Below are 18,116 nucleotides of genomic sequence, written 5' to 3' on the forward strand. Positions count from 1 at the left end.
TTTCCTTGATGTTGCCACAGGTTGAGCAGCTCACAGGGTATAGGTGAGAGTTGGAGGATTCCAAGTCATTTACTGAGATCAGTGGGAAGATAGGGAAACTTAAATTATATTAACAAAACAAAATCTATCACCACACTTGGAAGATGATGATGTTCTCCATTTGATTCAGCAGTAATTTACTTCTGTGGGCTCAGATCCTGATACCCTCACCCATGTTGTGTAGTACCTTACTCCATGAGTCAATAGGATCATATGATATGATGATATTAGAGTAAGGATGTCATAACCTGGTTCTGAGTCAATAAACTTGATATATTATCCTTTCATTCAAAAACTCTGAATATGTATTACTGTCATGTTTTATGCCTATTTTGATTATCCTTTTCCATCCCATTTGGTTAATGGTTCAGCTGGCCGGTCTGCCTGCCCTCTTTTGTGTCAGTGTTAATAGGCAATGTATTGGCTTTGTGGAAATGCAAGGAGTGACATCTGCCTAGAACAAGCTTCGCACCTATTTGTCTGGCCAAAAGAAAGATTTCCTTTGGTATAATTATTAGAGAACGGTATAGCCAAGTGTGTCCATTTGTATAGTACGTATAATATGCCCAGGCAATCTTTTCTCATGTTAGCAGCCTCAAAGGGGATTCAACAGGTAATGTCTACTTACATGAGAAAGGGATGTGATTCCTTTTATTTCTAGAAGCAAGGGTATTTCCACTTTCTGATAGCTGTCTGCATGACTTTGGCAATAGGGAATCATAGAATCATAGAATATCAGGATTGGAAGGGACCTCAGGAGGTCATCTAGTCCAACCCCCTGTTCAAAGCAGGACCAATCTCCAACTAAATCATCCCAGCCAGGGCTTTGTCAAGCCTGACCTTAAAAATATCTAAGGAAGGAGATTCCACCACCTCCCTAGGTAACGCATTCCAGTGTTTCACCACCCTCCTAGTGAAAGTTTTTCCTAATATCCAACCTAAACCTCCCCCACTGCAACTTGAGACCATTACTCCTTGTTCTGTCATCAGCTACCACTGAGAACAATCTAGATCTATCCTCTTTGGAACCCCCTTTCAGGTAGTTGAAAGCAGCTATCAAATCCCCCCTCATTCTTCTCTTCCGCGGACTAAACAATCCCAGTTCCCTCAGCCTCTCCTCATAAGTCATGTGCTCCAGTCCCCTAATCATTTTTGTTGCCCTCGGCTGGACTCTTTCCAATTTTTCCACATCCTTCTTGTAGCATGTAGCCCAAAACTGGACACAGTACTCCAGATGAATCCTCACCAATGTCGAATAGAGGGGAACGATCACATCCCTCGATCTGCTGGCAATGCCCCTACATATACATCCCAAAATGCCATTGGCCTTTTTGGCAACAAGGGCACAATGTTGACTTATATCCAGCTTCTCATCCACTGTAACCCCTAGGTCCTTGTCTGCAGAACTGCTGCCGAGCCATTCGGTCCCTAGTCTGTAGTGGTGCATGGGATTCTTCCGTCCTAAGTGCAGAACTCTGCACTTGTCCTTGTTGAACCTCATCAGATTTTTTTTGGCCCAATCCTCTAATTTGTCTAGGGCCCTCTGTATCCTATCCCTACCCTCCAGAGTATCTACCTCTCCTCCCAGTTTAGTGTCACCTGCAAACTTGCTGAGGGTGCAATCCACACCATCCTCCAGATCATTTATGAAGATATTGAACAAAACCAGCCCCAGGACCGACCCTTGGAGCACTCCACTTGATACCGGCTGCCAACTAGAGATGGAGCCATTGATCACTACCCCTTGAGCCCGACAATCTAGCCAACTTTCTATCCACCTTATAGTCCATTCATCCAGCCCATACTTCTTTAACTTGCTGGCAAGAATACTGTGGGAGACCGTGTCAAAAGCTTTGCTAAAGTCAAGGAACAACACGTCCACCGCTTTCCCCTCATCCACAGAGCCAGTTATCTTGTCATAGAAGGCAATTAGATTAGTCAGGCATGACTTGCCCTTGGTGAATCCATGCTGACTGTTCCTGATTACTTTCCTCTCCTCTAAGTGCTTCGGAATTGATTCCTTGAGGACCTGCTCCATGATTTTTCCAGGGACTGAGGTGAGGCTGACTGGCCTGTAGTTCCCAGGATCCTCCTTCTTCCCTTTTTTTAAAGAGGGCACTACATTAGCCTTTTTCCAGTCGTCTGGGACTTCCCCAGATTGCCATGAGTTTTCAAAGATAATGGCCAATGGCTCTGCAATCACATCCGCCAACTCCTTTAGCACTCTCGGATGCAGCACATCCGGCCCCATGGACTTGTTCTTGTCCAGCTTTTCTAAATAGTCCTGAACTACTTCTTTCTCCACAGAGGGCTGGTCACCTCCTCCCCATGCTGTGCTGCCCAGTGCAGTAGTCTGGGAGTTGACCTTGTTCGTGAAGACAGAGGCAAAAAAAGCATTGAGTACATTAGCTTTTTCCACATCCTCTGTCACTAGGTTGCCTCCCTCATTCAGTAAGGGGCCCACACTTTCTTTGACTTTCTTCTTGTTGCTAACATACCTGAAGAAACCCTTCTTGTTACTCTTAACATCTCTTGCTAGCTGCAACTCCAGGTGTGATTTGGCCTTCCTGATTTCACTCCTGCATCCCCGAGCAATATTTTTATACTCTTCCCTGGTCATTTGTCCAATCTTCCACTTCTTGTAAGCTTCTTTTTTGTGTTCAAGACCAGCAAGGATTTCACTGTTAAGCCAAGCTGGTCGCTTGCCATATTTACTATTCTTTCTACACATTGGGATGGTTTGTCCCTGTAACCTCAATAAGGATTCTTTAAAATACAGCCAGCTCTCCTGGACTCCTTTCCCCCTCATGTTATTCTCCCAGGGGATCCTGCTTTAGGAAAGGGATTCAAATTGTCCTGGGTTACCATAATGCTGTCTGAGACAGTTTTCTTCCTAGAACTCCTAGCTAGACCTCTGAGGAAGTCGATCATTTTAAAAATGAAAAAGTGAAGTCTCCTGCTTTAGCAAAGTGCAAGTGGAAACACGTCAGGCTCAAGCACACAAGCAATAAAGAGAATCAGTAATAAAACCAATCTTGCATTCCTCGCCCCATTCTCGTCAACTGCTATACTCGCACTGATCCACAGGTACAAAACAATGTCACTTTTGAAAAGAGTACTTACTCATTAGCTAGCTTTTGATGGATTTGTCTACTGCAGGCTAATGAGGGGAAATGTTTTAATTGATATTTGTTATGTCAGGCCTGAAAGCCAGAGCGTCAGTGTGTGGAGTGTAGCAGCCCATGCTGCTGATGGAGAGATTCTTCTTTTCTTCAAGATCAATATTCATAGGACACGGCTATAATGGATATCTATTTTATAGCAGGACAATTGGTCCAATCTTAGGGAATCTATGGACAGGGAGAGAAGTTAATATTGCAGACATGCTATTACCCAAAACTGGTTATAAATTATTCACTAGTGAGGAGAAAGGAGTTCCCAGTGGGTTGTAGCTCTGTGAAATATACACTGTACGTATTTCCAAAACTAACATCACAGCTAATAGCCTCAATACTTAAGCCATATTAGTACAAAGTACTTATTAATTATTATTATGGACAATAAGGATCTTGGTGTGAGTCACAACTACAGTAGTATAGAAGATGCACACACAGCAAGTTCTAGTACGTGATGGGCAGTATCATTTCTGGTGAATTAATTCATACATGGCTTCCAGCTGGAAGACAACAAAAGAGGATATGTCCCTCCTATAAAAGCTTTGTGTGAGAACCAAGAGAAGCTTTAGCCCTTTGTTAATAGTAATTTCTTCCTTCCATTCTATCTGGAGGTAAGCTCCTTTACAAACTGGATCCTAATTATATTAATAAAGTCAACTGCAAAACTCCTTTTGTTTTCATTGCAGGATATAAACAGGATCAGATCCTGACAATGTAACATTTATGTTATTGTAATCTATTAATACCATGTATAAACCTTTTACATTTCAGTCTTTTATTAGGGCATTAGTTAGCTGGAAAACGGTGAGGTTATGACTCTTAGCAGAGCCAACCATGCAATACTCATTTTTGAGCCATGATTACAACAGTGTATTCAAGAATGCATTTCATTTCTAAAGATCCTGTAAATGATACACATCTTTCAGTGGATATGATTTGTGCAGAGGTAGATGGTTTCTAAGACTAGTTTCAAACCAACTGCCTAAACTAATTGCTTTAAAGAAAGCAATTTACTTCCGCAGTTTCCCCTGCTTGTCTAAGATATGAGAGAAAAGAGTATTTCCTCTGTCATGTACTATATATATTTAGCTAATTTAATACAGAATTCAGAGACATTAGATATAGATTTATTTTATGCAGTAAGTATAGGGAGAAAACATTTTCCCTATCACATGAGAGAATTATCTTTGGAAAGGTATTCAGTAAAATAATGTTCCCAGTCTTCATTAGCTACCTGAAATTCATCCTCCTGCCTGGGAAGAAATCGTTGCTCCCCGTTGTCCTTGCCAAGAGTTATTGGTCCAGCTACTCCTTTGTCTCCATATATCCAGAGTGTGACATTTGCTTGAGTTCCTGCACTTCCTGTCAGCACTGACACTTTCCATTCATCATCTAAAGGAAGGGGATACTTGGTACCTTGGGTATTTTTCATTTCCTCTGTGAAATACAGAACATTAGTGGTAAATCAAAATTGACATGAAACTGACAGTCCCTGTTGTAACATCAGCACATAAAGGAAACATAACAGAAAGAGGATTGTATTTTTTCACTGTAAGTGAGGGAGGCTAAAAAGATTGATTTGTGTTTTTTGTCTAGTCCAAAATGTTCTGGTTAACTGAAACTGAACTACTAAAATCAAACTGGAAAAGACCAAGCATCTCAAATGTGGACTCCCCAACCCTACAATGTGCTTCCCCATCCCTGCAATGTTCTATGATTCAATGGAAACGCCAGCTTCTAAGATCTCTTTACCTATCTTCATTGTGGAATTACATATTGTCACAATCAGAAGATGAAGTCAGAAATTTAAAAATGGAGAGCAATAAAGTAAAACTGAAATAGCTGTCTGTTGCTTTAAAATATGTGCAAGCTAAACAAGGGTGAGTTGAATCATATATTTCTCAAACAGCTATATACGCTGGTTCAGGAAATTTCTTATTCAGGATCTGTTGCTGTCAAGGGTAGCAAAATGAAACCGACAAGAGATCCTGTATGATGTACTTTACTGCGCTGCTTGCAAATAGAGCCGGGGAAGTGGGGTGCAGAAACTCTTCCTGTGTGGGGCCATGTCATGTACTATACCGGTTCCATTGTTTTGGAGTAAGTTGGTTTCTACTTCTTTAGAGGGGTGAGACCATGACAGTAACATTTTTTGTGGTGTGAAGGCCCTCACTATCTGTTTAAAACAATTGTATATAGTTGAGTACTTTTCATTTCTTCCAGCATTTAGGATAATTCAGCACTGGTATCAAATAGGATTTCTCATGTGCTTACAGCTAAGCTTATGCTTAAGTATTTCCTGGATTGGTGCCATAATACTCAATTTGAAAGAATCATTAATGCCTGAAAGCAGAGTCAAATTAAGTTTCAAATAAAAAAAAAAGTGACTATCTGAGGAAAGTAAATGGAAGAACAGCTTTGAACTCAGTACTTCTTTAAATTCACGCATGCACCCAGTTTTTATTTTACCCTTTAAAAAAAAATTAAACTTTTTACTGTGTTTACAGGTCAGATTCTAACTCACAAGTCACAAAATGAGCATAACATACCACAGATCATTAGCCCCAAAGCACAGACCTCTGCCATTTAAGTTAAAGAAAGTAACCCTATTGGCTTTCAGGCATAGTAAGATGTTAGCCTCTGTGTGGATTAGTCACTAGAGAGGAACACAACTTATTACAAGTAAATTTCACAAGCTGATGGCCTGACCAAATTTAATTTTGGAAGAGAGATAAATTCACTTCAATGATTGCCTCCACTGATCTTTTGCCCAATGTTGAGGATAAAGATGTACTTGCAAATCTCAAACGACAAACCTGGAAGTGAAGCATGAATGAATGGAGTCTCAGCAGGGAGGAACATAATTTTGAATATTTCTAATTCAAATGGATTAGCAACCGTCATATGTCTGAAATATTATTCCTTCATGGGGTAGTGCTGTCAGCTAAGTGCTGTCCACTTACACACCGGCTCTGCTCGGAAGAGTTTGCAATCTATAGCTAACTGTTCTGGCCCAAGGGGAAGATACTGCAGTAAAAGAAAAGGCTGATAAACATTCCATCTGCAATCCACTACTGGAACAATAAGATAGAAAACATAAATAGCTGAAGAATATGTTCTCTAAGGGCCTGTCTACACTTACTGGTAGACCAGCACGGATTGCAGTGAGTGTCGATTTAGTGGGTCTGGTGAAGACATGCTAAATCGATGGGAGAGCACTCTTCCATTGATTTGTGTACTCCACCTCCCCAAGAAGTGTAAGGAAAGACAACAGGAAATGTTCTCCCATCGACACAGGGCAGTGTAGCCACCGTGGTAAGTGGATCTAACTGCAAAAGATAGATTGATTTATCGAGGTAGTGTAGACCAGCCCTAAGAGAGTTCCCACCAACATAAAACTCTCTTTAGGTTCCACATTGATTAAAAACTATAGTACCTCTTGATATCTGGGTATATTGTTTTTTTATACCAAGGACAATTTCCTTTCTCTTTGTTAAACAGAAGAAGAAAAAGAAAATAAAGTATTATACATGACAGATACCAGCAAAACCTCTGAACTTCAAAGTTCTGTTTGAAATTCCAGCCATAACTCATCTCATTCTATATTTCTGTTAGTATTAACAAAAGTACTTAGTGAAAGACAAGACTTTGACTCCTTTGGATTTGTTTCTTATTAAGTATATATAAGCAAAAAAAAATTCCACATTAACTTGAAATGTCTGTGAAACAAAGTGGTTAACTGAAAAGAAGATGGATCAGTTTAACACAGTCCTGATTTTTCTTATTAAGTTCCTCAGATGTCACTTTTATTATATCGGTAGCTGTTTTATGAAAAGCAGTGCAGTGGTAATCAAGAAAAATTATATAGTCAATTTTATCAAATGTATATTCTAGTTGGATCCAAAATACATTTAACTACAGAAATATATAGAGAAAAGGGTTTTCCTTTACCACATTAAAATCTCACATTTAAACCAAATGATTCAGGTAACTAAAGACCTGGCTCTGCATTGGGATCGACTAATACTCCCCGGTGGGGAGTCCCACTGATGCCTAAGGAATTTGATACAGAACCAAGGGCCAAATTCTGGGATTCTAACTCAGGCAACACTGCAACACAAATAAGTCAGAGGATCGCCCTAGAGAGGACTGCTGAATTTGGCCCAGAGACTGTAAGCTATTTCAAGCAAAGTCTGACTCCTTTTTGTTTGTTTGTTTGTGTTGTATATTAGTATTTGTCTGTAAGGTACCAACCAAGCTATGGCACTGTGGAAATAATAAATAATGTCATAAGAAATGCTGTTTTTATGGGATTTTCAGCCATTTGGCGAGCAGCTGATAGTCACTTGGCCAGGGTTGCAGCTGGTTATGCAGCTCTCTGATCAAGGGCGTAGCCAGAGGTGGACCTGGGTGGGCTGCAGCCCGCCCGCTTAGCATCCAGGCCACCCAAATCTGAGCAGGAGTCTAGTGCTGCCACAGCGGCCTGGCGCGTCACTCAGGCACCTGAAATTCAGGACAGAACTGTGCACCCCCCACTGAGAAAGCTACGTTCCGGCAGCTCTGCCTTGCCGTTTTCTGCGCTGACCCATGCACGTGTGCTCAGCTCGGCAGGTGAAGACCTGTGTCTGGGGGTACCAGGGCTGGGAAGAGGGTGTGGCATCGGGGGAGAAGCCTAGCTAGCACAGTGTGTCATTGCCTGTCCACCTGGAAGTCAGGGGCCACACAAATTTCCACTCCTAGTTACGCCACCGTCTCTGATAGCGGCCATTTAGCCCCCTCTTTCGCTGTTGTACATATTTATGTTTCCACCACAGGAATTTTTAATGATGATTTCAGAAACACAATGGTGAATGATGAAGATCAAAATTCCCACATCAATTCCCACACTTGTGAGATCTCACAGGATTCCTGTAATCTCTCAGGGAAAACTTTACTGTGCAGAACCCACCAATGAATACATCATGGGGCCTAGACCTGCATTGTCAGAGAGATGGTCTGAACAACTTAAAGAGTTACTGTAGATGTTATAAAGGTGAATGTTAGGGGCATAGCTGGGGACATACACTAAACATCCACTTACAGAATCAATTGCCACCCTTTTATGAATACTAACTTGAGGATTTAAAAACAAAATCAGTCTAATAGGTCAATGTGGATTAAAAATCTTTCAGCTTTCAATGATTCCCCCCTACCCCCACACCCCCAAAAAAACCCTGTGAAAAGTGAGTCACCTGTTAAAATACTCCATAGGAAAATATTCTTCATAAAAGAAACATTTTCTTTGAAAGATACAGTCAACTTTTGTGTTTCCATTTAGTTTGCATTGACATAAAAAGGACCCCATAGTTATTACTGCTCATAAATACTCCTTACAAAGTGTGATACCATTTTTAGGGTCAATATCTCCTCTGGAAAACGATCCTGAGTACCAAACCCTAAAAACATTCTGCTTTGTTGAAACTACGTTTAATGATGTGTGTGCTGTTGCCCTATATTTTAAATTCAACGCACTGAACCATTTTCGGACAATCTATGACACATGCAGGCGGCTCTTGGTGCCACATCACAGGGCAATACCAGACGAAGCCTAAGGGACCAGAAACGGAGATAGTGTTCTGAAATGAATACAGCAGTGATGCTGCCACAGAGATGTCTGTGCTATATGAAAATAATTCGTAATTGTTAGAAAAAATAGTCTGCACTGATTTTAATTAAACCAGGAGAGTTTGGTGCAGTCCTAATCCTGCACTGCATTTAAAGTCTCCTCTGGTATAAAACATATTGCTCCCAGTTTTCAGATCTGGGTACCCTGTAAATTAGCATGCCAAAATTTGGCATTTTGTTTATGCAGGCACAACGGTACCTAAATTCAAGCAATGTCAATCAAAAGCAGAATTGGGCAACTCAAATTTGAGGGCCCTAGTTTGACAATTGGGCTCCTCAATTTATTATCTGTTGTGGGGGGAGGAGGGGAAGCTGTCCAGCCAAATAGTGCACAACACTAGAGGCTCTACAACCCCAGCATGTCCCCTCTACAGAGGTAGAGGAAGGATGGAAGAATTGCATAACTGTGGATTCTCCATCCTCCCCCCCAGCATCTGAAACATAGGTGAACCACACAAAGCAGAGGTCTGTTCCCCTACTCCACCCCACCATCCTGACCCCTTTCTTGAACAGGGGAACGTTGCACCGCTGAGATAAGAACAAGATTCTCCCTTCAGAGAAAGTTCGCACGTGGGCTGCATGACCTTGTCCTGCTAAATCAGAAATCTTTAGACTTTGAAGAGAACATGAAACTCCTGCAAACTGAGTTCTTGACTGCTGCAAGTTTATTTATTTTATTTCGTACCATAGTAATCCGAGGACCAGGGCAAGAATTACTATCAAACAGCAATCTTTGTGGTTGAAGAGAAGACATTTCCATTTAGTTAGAAATACAGGGTGTTTTTTTTGTTTTGTTTTTATTATTAATCCCTTAAAAAAAAACCTGGTTTAAATTGAATGGGGGTGGAGGTGAAATACTGAAACTTTAAAAAATAGCAAAATACCTGAGTTTTCCGTCTCAAACACTTCTCACTGTAAATGGTATCACTGGTGAATCAGTGTTATTGTTTATATTATGGCAGTGTCCACAATCTGGTAGGCACTATATAACACACACTAGGGAACCAACCCTGCCCCAAACAATATGATCTTAATCCCTTTATGCTACTCCCAGTGTAGCAGGTTACTAGGGGGAGAGAATTGCTCAAGGCTTCAGCAATGCCCAGCTGATAGATGGCTCCTTGCGGGCCACAGGCAGACATGGATCAGATCAGCATTAACAACTCCTCACCCCATCAGTCCTGGGAACAGGTCCTCCTCATCTGCATCCCATGGATATTGGGGGCAACAGAGTACTGAGGCCAGTATGTACTGGGTCAAGAATCATTACTCCCTTCCCCCAGTAAATTATACACAACAATATGATGCAGTCATATCAAAGTCCACTAAAGTAAATGGAAAGACTTCCACTGACCTCAATGGGCTTTTGTATTGGGCCCTACATTGTATTAGCGCAGTTATATAGAATGTAGAGTGGCTCAGATTAGTAGAGAAAAGAGCCGGGCTATATTATAATAATGTATTCAAAATCAGCACAGTGAAATTAGTCAAATCAGTTAGACGCTGACTATTGGCTAACCAATATGATAAACTTCACTGCTTCTTCAGATAAGAACAAGTCTGTTAAAGAGCAGTTCATATCCACACTGTACATTGCAATAGTCTAGAAAAGCCATGTGGTGTCGTCCCTAGGGTAGGCCATCACAAAGAAACATCAAAGGCAGACAAATCACAGTACTGCAATATAGATTTTTGAAAACTATTCCTTACTTGGGGGTGGAGAAGCTGATGGGCTCTGAGCCACTGGCTTCTGGGCTTTTGCTGGTTGATGTTCAGATTCTCTGATCCCTCTCTTTGGTTGGGTGGGAGTCGCAGATGTTCCCATAGGCTTTTCCCTGCCAACTAAAATAACAAAATGTAAGATGTGACACTACCAAAAAATCATTGGCTTCTCCTACTTAAAAGCTACCCATGTATTCAATGGCAAAAACTAGTAATAAACCTTGCAATTGTCAGACAAATGTACAAGATATACCAAAATCTTTTCTCTGTGCATTGCATAGATGTAAGTAATAGGTTTTTATTGCTAGCAGCAAGCATAAAAAAAAAAAAGAAAAAAGAAAAAAAGATGGCATGCCAATAAAATCCATTCACCACTTTGCGATTCTAAGCAACAATTTAACATTGATGTATGAATCAAATGACTCGTTCAAATGCAGTTTTCTTGACGTTAAGTCCCTCCACTGATGTTTTCTTTCTTAAAGGGGGTCATTGCTTTCTTTCAAACAGAACTGCCAGTGGCCATTTCTGAACTATGAAATAGCAAAGAGACAAATCTTGGCTGCTCTGAAAAAAGCATTACGTCCTTTTATCTTCTTTTATTAAGAAGCAAGGTATTTTAGGAACCAACTTTGATACTTGAGTCTATAATGGAGTAGCTATTAGTTTTATTATAGCGATGCCAGTTAGCATTGCTTTAGTTAAGGCTTTCCATTGAAAACCCTTTTCTTCATGGGTTTAGGAGGAAAAATTCTTCTCTCTCATCTGCATGGTATATAGTGACTCAAATATTCTGCCCCCTTCACTCCCAACCACACGCATGGTGCATGCACTGAACTTCCAGTGATGCCATGGTTATGATTACTTTTATTATAATGCTTCTGTGTACCTTTGGAATTGTTTAAATAATAATATAAACTGTGTGCTATAATACAGTCTCTGTCTGCTGATTGAGGTATTTTTGATGAGTTTATACAGCTTTTTTGTGTCTGGGGTTCCCAACTTATAGCCAAAGCTTGATGGTCAATTCCTCATTTTCATGGGCTCTCTCATTTTTTATCTGAAATATCTTTGAGCTAACATCCACAAGATATAAAAAGCTGTGACTGTACTGGTTTCTGCCAGGCTCTCACTGGCCAAGTGACTATCAGCTGCGCGCCAAATGGAAAATAAAAAAGGGCTCTGAATGATATAATTCTTTATCAACTGGCTCATATATTTCATTATGTGGTACATCAAAGCACTCTATGGAACTTTTAGTGCATGACAGTAGGGTCCACATGGACACTTAGTGAGTAGCAGGCTAGTGCAAGGTAGATTTACATCCCAGCCAGCCGCAAACTCAATGTTTGCATAGACAAGCCCTGAGTGTGATGAAAATTGGATAATGTATCACCCCATTAAACTACCAAATTAGAACCAAGAACTGGTCTTTTTAGGGAAACATGAAGGCTGGGATTTGCAAAGGACCTTAAGGGAGTTAATTGCCTAACTCAACAGGAATTGGGAACTTAAATCACTTGGGCCCAGATCCTCAAAGCTATTTAGGCTCCTAACTTTCATTGAAATCAATGGGAGTTAGGTGACTAAATACCTTTAAGGATCCAGGCCCCAGCTCCTTTGAAAATCCCATTATAAAGGAATAATCATTACAGCATAAGCAATGTGAATTTAGAAGAAGGCCATTTTAATCATATGAAACTATTCCCATTTTGTAGATGGGATTATAAATGCCATATGAAGACAAGGCTGTCTCTGCAATTAAAACTCCATTGCCTTCAAAGATACGGGAGTTCTGTATGAGATGGGGTTGTAAGAGTGAACCATGGAAAGTTTTAATCAATCTATTAAACTGCTTTCTCTGTGGGGAAACAAGAGGTTTAGTAGCTCTTGTTATCCATCCTATGATTCAACATCAGAAAAGAATCAGTAGATGAAATTCCAAAAATTCACAGTCTGAATTATGTCTGTCCCTGTGTGGGAGCACTAGAGGGGGAGAAATTACAGGGAGCTATTTACCCTCTACTACATCTGCTCAGGAGACTTCAGAAAGCTAATTTACAGCTCTCTGCTGCCAAGGTGGTTAGAACAGACTGGCCCCGTGAGGGAATGTTTAGATGGGTGTGGCTTCCACATCTGGCCATGGGATAGTACTAGATAGGCTGCTCTGGGGCAGTACAGCCTAGCTTTTTTTATACCATTCTTAAAGAGGTAGGAAGGACTACCTCTTACCCATATAACACCCTTCTCTCATAATAATAATGACAATGACTCTGGTGGCACTGGGACCTAGACAAGTATGACCTCAAGCACTGCCACTTAGACAGTCCAACATTTCCCCCCCATACACACACATCTCAGTGTGTCTGTGCCTAATGCAGCCCATAAGGTACAGCAGTTATATATTAATTTTAAAAGGCAATCCCAAATTAATGTCTTTTAGTTCCTGAAGACTAGTTTCATGTTCCCATTTATCTGAATGTCCATGTAAAAAGCATTTCTGTTTTAAACTTCTCCTTCTTTGCCTCATAAAAAAGAGGACATTAAGTGAAAAAAGATAAAAACTGATCAACAATTTCTGGTCATTTACTCCAGATTGTCAGCATCACAGAAATGTTATCAATATTTAGCAAGATTGCCGCTCCTAGTAGACATTCCAACAGAAACTCAGAGATGTACATTTTCAAATCTATTCCATAGTTTACTCATGATGAGACTTTGTACTGTGCGTTGTACTGTTTGCACTTTCTGACTGTTGAGCAGAAGTGCTTATTTTCTTTTGAACTGGCCTGCAGACAACTACGGTGTGTGTTAAAGCTACAGTTCAATGAAGGGGGCAGATACTCATGAGGAAGTACAGCTTTGTGACTCGGGCAGAGGACTCAGAGATCTGGGTTCTAACTCCTGACAGACTTTCTGTGTGGAAGTTCCCCATCTGTAGAAACAGGGATAATAATATACCTCACAAGGATGTTGTGATACTTAATTCATTAGTTTTTATGGAGGTGCTTTGATGCCATGATTAAAGCAACACAGAAATGTATAAAAACAAAGCTGTCAGGTCTGCATAGTTAGCAGCCACTGACAGTGGAGCAGATTCTCCACTCTGCTCCATTCATACTTTGGGGATTTCCGGAGTGAGAGTGTCCACTCCTGATATACAACCAGCCTACCTGGCTCCTATGCCATATTTCTTGCAGTCTCCAGCAGTGAGGGGCATATTGAAGTTAGAGAGGGGGTATGGCCAGAGCACATTCAAGTTGTATTCAGCTGGGGAGCAGTTTCTTGGGAACTGCTGCCAGCTGGCACATGGTAGAGCTGCCCCCAGGCTACTCTAACCAGTGACTGGAGTTGGGCAGAGAATCAGGGAGCTGTAATAACCAGATGTTATGACCATTGTTTTTATCCACATACTCAAAGTTTCATTTATTCAGCAAAAAAACAATTTTTTTTTCTTTTAACTCCTGAGTTGGTAAAATGAGGTATAAAAATTACCAATGTATATGGGAGGAATTAGTTGCAAGTAGGATATGTTTCTCATTTAAAACGTTCAAGAGCAAATTTTCAAGTCTGGTCTCTATATTTTTGCCTTAAACTTTGTGGTCATAAATATTTACATGTACAGCTATAAATATGTGAAATACTCAGTGGTTTGTTTAGTATTCAAAGTTGCATACATTTGATGACTCGTGGGTAGAACAAAATGTTTCTCTCTCCAGTGTGAACAACTGGCTTGGTCTGGCCATCTGGTTGGAGACCAACATACATTCCTCTGTTTTGAACAGATTCTAGACTCACAGATCCACTTTCTAAGTTCTTCTCAATTTTAAAGTGACAGTACACATCACCCGTCCCCTAAAAAAAATGAAATATAGAAATGTGAGTTCAACAATTGAATGTGATACGCAGTTGGAAAACTTTAAAATAAAAACTTGAATATTTGTGTCAATTCAGTTTGTTTTTTAAGTTTTTAGCATACTGTTGTCTAACTGTTCCATCCTATAAATATAGCCTCATGTTTGGACCTATTTATTCCTTTGTGATCAGAAATAGAGATATAATGATCCGAATAAGGGAAATATCATGCATGAGACAGAGAGTTCTGATTCATGTAAAGGTTTAGGCAAAGGCTAAACTTCTTCAAAGCAGAGTTTCCCAGTTCTGCAAGTTTTATGGCTGCATGGGAGATGTAAAAAGTCTCTATTTTAGACAACAGAGGGTAATGCAGTTTGATTATTTTACTGACTTTAAAGATTTTATTCCTTCCCCTCTGGCATTGGCAAGTTACTTATAAAAATTTTAAAAGGCAAATATGAACAAGAACTGCTTACTGTTCCATTACACTCGCCATCCTTGATCCTCAGATACATTCTTGAGTTTTTCAAACTCTCAATCATGCAAATTCCAGAGCTGATTTTATGCACTTTCCAATAGGATTCTTCAGATTGCTTTCCTGCTCCACTGCAGCTCCCATCAGGCCTGAGGCAGAGAGCCTGGTAGAGACTTGTGGTGAGCAGAATTATGGCACCGTTGTGGAACACACCCTACAAATCGATAGATAAAAATATCCATTTGTAAATCACATGGCTTCCCCAACCCCCTTTGATTTGTCACCTTAATACACTCCATCATTTGGCAATAGTTGTACCTTTACATTAGCAATTAAGCAGAAGATGTGAATTATTTTTTTCAAACTACTACAGGCACATTTCCATGTATAAGGTCAAAAGAAAAGGAGGACTTGTGGCACCTTAGAGACTAACCAATTTATTTGAGCATGAGCTTTCGTGAGCTACAGCTCACTTCATCGGATGCATACTGTGGAAAGTGTAGAAGATCTTTTATACACACAAAGCATGAAAAAAATTGTGTGTATAAAAGATCTTCTACACTTTCCACAGTATGCATCCGATGAAGTGAGCTGTAGCTCACGAAAGCTTATGCTCAAATAAATTGGTTAGTCTCTAAGGTGCCACAAGTACTCCTTTTCTTTTTGCGAATACAGACTAACACGGCTGTTACTCTGAAACGTATAAGGTGGTAAGTGACGCAAGTACATTTTTGTCACAAATCATATAACTGTTCCTTCGACTAGCAAGCTGTTGTCTCCTATGCAAACAATTTTCCATCCAGCTCTGTTGTGTATACCACCCTGGTTTTGGAAGGTATGTTGACTATCTGTGACTTCCTCAGGGTTCACATCATGATATCGCCCTGATAAACTGTAGTTGCAGTCTTTAGCTCCACCTAGTGGGAGGAGATCACTCTTTCAACTTTCAGTTTGCTGGGATGTGTTCAAGTCCAGTGGGCTTTACAAGAAAAAACTATTTGCAGTTTAATTTCCTTGATCTCGCTTCCCCAACCTTACCTTCACATGCACACCAAATTCTTTCAAGAGTCCTGCATAGCCTACTGTATCATCGGCTACTTTGCCTTGAAGACTGAATGTAATCATGTGCCCTGGATTCCGGGCTGATTCCAGAATTGCACAGCGATTTGGCTGAACATAAACTTGAAGCTCACAGAGAGTATCTTCATTGTTCTAACATAAGAAAAGCAGGAATAATCAATTATATGAACCACTAGATATAAGTAATATGAAAGAGAAGTCACGCCATGGGGTCGCTATTTCTGTACCTCTATTAATTCCTCATGGTGCCAGAAACATATTGCTATTAGCCATAAAGATCAACCTAATATGGAAATTCTCAAATTTGTTTTTGAGCTTGAAATTCTAAAATTGAGAAGCCTGAAACTGGGGACAGAATCTTGAAATAAGACAAGCCTGTTATCTATTTGTAATTATGTTCATTGGGTACAATTTGTTTCCTGGGTTCTGCTAGAGAAAGTCAGGTCAGGAACTGCCAGAGGCAGAACTTCTGCACTGAGTGCAGGTAGAACAACTAAGATACTCAGACTCCTTACTGCGGAGGTCTGGGGTCACCTGGTGCAGCCCACAAACTGGACTGAGTCAGAAGAGAGGGTGCAAGGCCAGGGCTCCCAGGAAATGCACTCGGAATATCTTTCAGGTACCTTTCACCAGCAGCAGCAACACTGTGGCCCCCCACATCAGGGTTTATATTGCTCTCCCTGGATAAACATCTAGGGAAGGCAGCAACCCACAGGGACCCAACCAGATGGCTGAATCAGGCTTATTATTTGTATTTGTCTGGTCAGAGTGTAAAGGGCTGTGGATTAATTCCTGGTCCTTTTGCATGAAAGACACTATACACAAAAATACACATTGTATTGGATTTATAACAGAGCTGGGCAAAAATGAAAAGTTTCAAGATTTCAAAGTTATTTTCATTTCACATGGTTCAAAGTGGACTCTTGCTTTTTCAAAAAAAATCATTAAGTTTTTTAATCTAACACATTAAGTTATCTCTCATTTACTGAAAACTCAGGTTTAAGAAAATGAAAAATGTCAATAGCCATTTTAATAACAGTTTTGATAACTTTTAAAATAACAAATTAGATAAAAAGGTTGTTTCCAAGAAAGGCCATTTTTGCATGAAAAAAAAACCTTTTCTTTCAAAACATTTCAACGTGCTCTAACTGAAGCTTTTGAGAATAAAAGAAATCATCAGCTGGAGTTTAAATGAGACTGTGAAACAAGACAGCCACAGGACCTTTGATTAAATCTGAAACCTATACAACTGATTACAGTATTACAGTACTGTTTTACTGTTTCTTCCAAGGATCACAAAGTGCTTTAATAATTAATTAATTAATCCTCACAACTCCCTTATGAAGAAGTGTTTTATTACTATATGCAATTTAGAATTGGTAAACTGAGGCAGAGACGTTAAGTGGCTTGCCCAAGATCCAAAAGAAAAAGCCAGTGACAGAGGTGGAAATAGAAGAATGGTATCCTTTCACCCTATTTGTAATGATGTCGAGAACAAGAAAGAGCTGTTCATTGCTGTGTGGAACAGGAACAAGAAGAGTTTGCACCATTTGTTCTGTGGCTTGAAGCCATTCCCAAATAGGTGTCCAATTCTGCAAGGTGCTGAGTAAACTCTTCTGCTAAAGCCGATGCATATTATATAAAGGAGGCTTGTGGCCTGTTTTGACCACTAGGTTACTTGCTTCTCAAATAAGGGAAAGCAAAACACAGTTGGTTCCATACTCAGTGAAACACAGTTCTATCTTCCAGAACTCCACTTGCCTAATCACATGCTGTGAGTGCTGTGACAGAGTGATGCGGGGCTTGGCTTCCAGGAGGAAGACTCTTTCCCGTTGAGCTCAGTATCTCTACAGGAGTTGGGAGAAGAGAAAGAGAAAGAAAAGGGACAGAGGCCGTCTCTTCTGTAGTGCAGAAAGTCCACTGGTGAAGACGTTAGATAAAGGAGGGAGCCAAAGAGGAGGATAGAAAGGAGCCTATTTACTGAAGATCTCAAGAGTTTACAGGGGAAGATGGAGAGACTCCCTTCTAAAGGAATCCTGGGCTTCATGGGAAATGGGATGAAAGAGCCTCTCTCCTGCAGCACTCAGGAGCTCCATTCTTTAAAAATC

At 40.4% G+C, this 18,116-nt stretch overlaps 1 protein-coding gene across 1 annotated transcript in view; it reads right to left on the reverse strand.

Moving 5' to 3' along the window:
* Positions 1 to 18,116, reverse strand: part of RP1 (RP1 axonemal microtubule associated) — a 291,326-nt gene that overhangs the window by 208,204 nt on the left and 65,006 nt on the right. Inside the window, exons 13-17 of the mRNA XM_077809001.1 lie at positions 15,967 to 16,140; positions 14,930 to 15,142; positions 14,276 to 14,453; positions 10,590 to 10,721; positions 4,450 to 4,652 (exon numbers count right to left, since the gene is read on the reverse strand). Coding sequence (XP_077665127.1) covers positions 4,450 to 4,652; positions 10,590 to 10,721; positions 14,276 to 14,453; positions 14,930 to 15,142; positions 15,967 to 16,140 — 900 coding nt within the window. The remainder of the gene's footprint in view (positions 1 to 4,449; positions 4,653 to 10,589; positions 10,722 to 14,275; positions 14,454 to 14,929; positions 15,143 to 15,966; positions 16,141 to 18,116) is intronic.

This window comes from Eretmochelys imbricata, chromosome 2, assembly GCF_965152235.1.
Source record: "Eretmochelys imbricata isolate rEreImb1 chromosome 2, rEreImb1.hap1, whole genome shotgun sequence".
Lineage (NCBI taxonomy): Eukaryota > Metazoa > Chordata > Testudines > Cheloniidae > Eretmochelys > Eretmochelys imbricata.